Here is a 3,103-nt window from a genome sequence, read left to right on the forward strand (position 1 = left end):
TATATATATATATATATGTCAAGTGGAGCATCGTAGCAAAAGCCGTAATTATCTAGTTGTGATAGTAAAGTTGTTGGGCCTCATCTTGACACTCAGACGATGAATCTGAATGCCATGAATGAGGACCTGTTGGAAAAAAAAAAGTAGTAATTTTATTAATATTCCTTTTTTGAGCTCATACGCATAAACATTCACACACCCAACTAGAATCTATTTGTTTGACTACAGGGAGCAGAAAGTTTGGTGTTTACAGTTTCAGGAAATCTTATCAGTTCTCTGTTTTCACCTTGTAAGGCCCAGCAGATGCTTGATGCTTGGCGTGAGGAAACATTCAGACATTAAACGCCTCCAAAGCTCAGCTCATGAAAGATTAAATCTGTTTCTTCCATAGCTCAGACTTCCACTCCACATTTATCTATGGTTTTAAATAAAGTCAGATATCAATCTACGTCTCATCTTAACAAATAATCTGAAGGTTCTGACCTTGAGAATGCAAAATGAAACATAAGTAGGTCATGTGAGCAGGTTTAAAGGCTTTATTACTGAAGGAAAACATACATGTACATGAAGGATCACAACGCAAAGCAAGACATTCACTCTAATAAGCTCACAACAGATAATCTAATTAGATTTAATGTATGGACATTTTTCACACCCCACAAAAAATTTAAACTTAATTAACAAAAAATAAAGCTGCAGTATATAATATTGTAGACAGAATAAACAGCTCCTTACTAGGGACTGTGCGAGATTTTTTTCTTAGAACAGATGAAATTAAACTTTTCAGCATCATTTCTTTTGAACCACTGATGGTTCCCTCCCGTCTCCATGGCTCCAGACATGTCACAGTCGTCCATCGGTTGACCTTTGGCCCAGTTCTTATAGCTGACAACCTCATCACTGACCCAGAACCACAGATCCAGAGTGCAGGCGTAGCTCAGTCCCATCCAGACGTATCCAGTCGAGGCCTTCTTGGCTTCTTTCTGAACTCGTTTCTGGTCATCCATGTTGGTGATGGTGACCAGGTCATGGTGGTGACCTCTGCAGTGGTCTAAAGCGTCCTCCCAGGTTTTATTTTCTTTAATCAGGATCAATTCATCTGTCATAGAAGTGATCAACACAAACATATTATAACTAACAAAATCATGGTGATGAACAAATTTGATCAATTACAACAGATATATGTTTGGTCCGAAACCAGAGGTGGTAGATCAACTCAGAATTGCCCTCCAGTAGGAGCAGCACTACTTCAATAAATGTCCTCAAGTAAAATAAAAAAAAAATATACAAATAAGAGTAAAATTTTGGTAAACAGCACAGTAAGTGATTTATTATTTCAAGAAAATATCATCAGACTGGCTAAAATATAAAGGAATGAGTAAAAAGTGCTGGTTTAAAGACAAAAATAATGTAAATAATCAAACTTCATACTATAATTTTAGAATAAATTTAGGCAGACGGAACATTTCTAAATCACATTTTCTTAACATAAAACTTGTGAAACAAATAACATAGCAGTAGTTAAAGTTTACACAGTAGATCAAAACATGCTAAAATATTTCTAGTGATAATTTAAAGAGGTCACTGTATTTTCACTTAACCTCCAGCAGGTGGAGAAAAACATCAGAACAACAGAGCTTGTCTCAGGAACAGGAAGTCTCACTTTCACACCAACTGTTGGTTTGTTGTTTGATCCAGAACATTCTTGCTTAAAATATATTTATTTCTTGACATTTCGCACAGCTTGTGGAGAATCCAGAAATATTATTCTAGATAGAGCAGCAATATTTTAAGTAAAAGTAGAAAGTATTGTGGTTTAAAACTACACAAAGTGCATTTTATCCAAAATGCTGATAAAATAAATTTCTGAGTAAATGTAACTAGTTTCTATCCACATCTGGTCCAAACAAAACTTTTTGGGGCTTTTGCTTGATGCACTGAAATTATCTATGAGATAAATAAACTAATACTTAAAATCTGAATCCTCACAGTTCTACTGTTGACATAAACTTGTAGTATCTGTTTGGACAAACTCACCATCATAACAGATGAAGGGTTTTGTATTACCACAGTTCACATTCGTCCATCTGCCTTCACCATCAAACTTAGTCATGGCACATTGACCACTGTTGGTTTCTGGATTGTTAAAGTTTTTATTCCAGTGTCTGAAAGAGAAACTGCTTCCATCTGACCACCTCCAGGTGTCTCTGAACAGACCAATGTATGAGGAATCACTTGTAGAGTTCATCAATTTCTTCACTTCTTCATCCTGTAGCTGCTTCGTTCCACTGATCAGGTCTGTGTGTTTCTCTCTGCAGTAACTCTGAGCTTCCTGCCAGGACTTCATCTCTTCAATCAAGTGATATTTATGGGTTGTATTAGTTTCTGTGGAGTAATCAAACATATTTATGTTTACCTTGTTTGTACAAAATAGATAAAAATAACTGATAAAAAGATGAACATTCTCACCATCAGAGCAAAGGAAATTATGTTGATTAAGGCAGCTGGTGTCTATCCATTTGAGATTTTTATTCACCATCACACAGTTCTCATGTGTTACTTGATTTCCATTATCAGTCGGTTCTCCTGGGTTCCAGTTTGTCTCACTTTCATTAAACTCCACTCCAGGCAGAGACCAGCACCAAGTTCTGTTACCATGTGTTTGATCATACAGACCAATCCAGGCTCCGCTCTGATCTCCAGCTGAGATGTTGATGAGTCTCTTCATGTCCTTCATGTTAGTCACTGTGACCAGGTCAGTGTGTTTCTCTCTGCAGTACTGCTGAGCTTCAGTCCAGGTCTTTGCTTCATTATTGTAGTAAAACTGATAGAGCTGACAGTCCATGAAACAACACTGAGCTGTAGACAGTAAACATGATTTTATTAATTTAGGAGTACTTCATCAACATACAACACAGTTATTATTTGCAATGAAATACAATTACAATCGTTTTCATTAACATTTCTGTGTGATAACTCAGAGGTATCTCTGTTTCCTCGTAGTCTAGTTGTGTTTCAGATCAACTTACCCATCAGGAAGAGCAGAATCAGACTCCACTGCATCTTTGCTGTCAGATGAATTATTTTCCTCCAGCAGTTTGTC

General features: G+C 36.6%; 1 protein-coding gene across 1 annotated transcript; it reads right to left on the reverse strand.

The window, feature by feature from the left end:
• Positions 1–521: 521 nt before the first annotated feature.
• LOC106939733 (macrophage mannose receptor 1-like) lies at positions 522–3,097 on the reverse strand. Its single transcript, XM_015022254.1, has 4 exons — positions 3,030–3,097; positions 2,470–2,859; positions 2,038–2,385; positions 522–1,099 (listed from the first exon to the last, which is right to left on the reverse strand). The coding sequence occupies exons 1-4, from the start codon at positions 3,061–3,063 to the stop codon at positions 735–737; spliced, it is 1,137 nt and encodes a 378-aa protein (XP_014877740.1). The 5' UTR covers positions 3,064–3,097; the 3' UTR covers positions 522–734.
• Between the last annotated feature and the right edge of the window lie 6 nt (positions 3,098–3,103).

The sequence above is a fragment of the Poecilia latipinna genome, unplaced genomic scaffold, assembly GCF_001443285.1.
Source record: "Poecilia latipinna isolate Pla-1442-1.1 unplaced genomic scaffold, P_latipinna-1.0 Scaffold2964, whole genome shotgun sequence".
Lineage (NCBI taxonomy): Eukaryota > Metazoa > Chordata > Actinopteri > Cyprinodontiformes > Poeciliidae > Poecilia > Poecilia latipinna.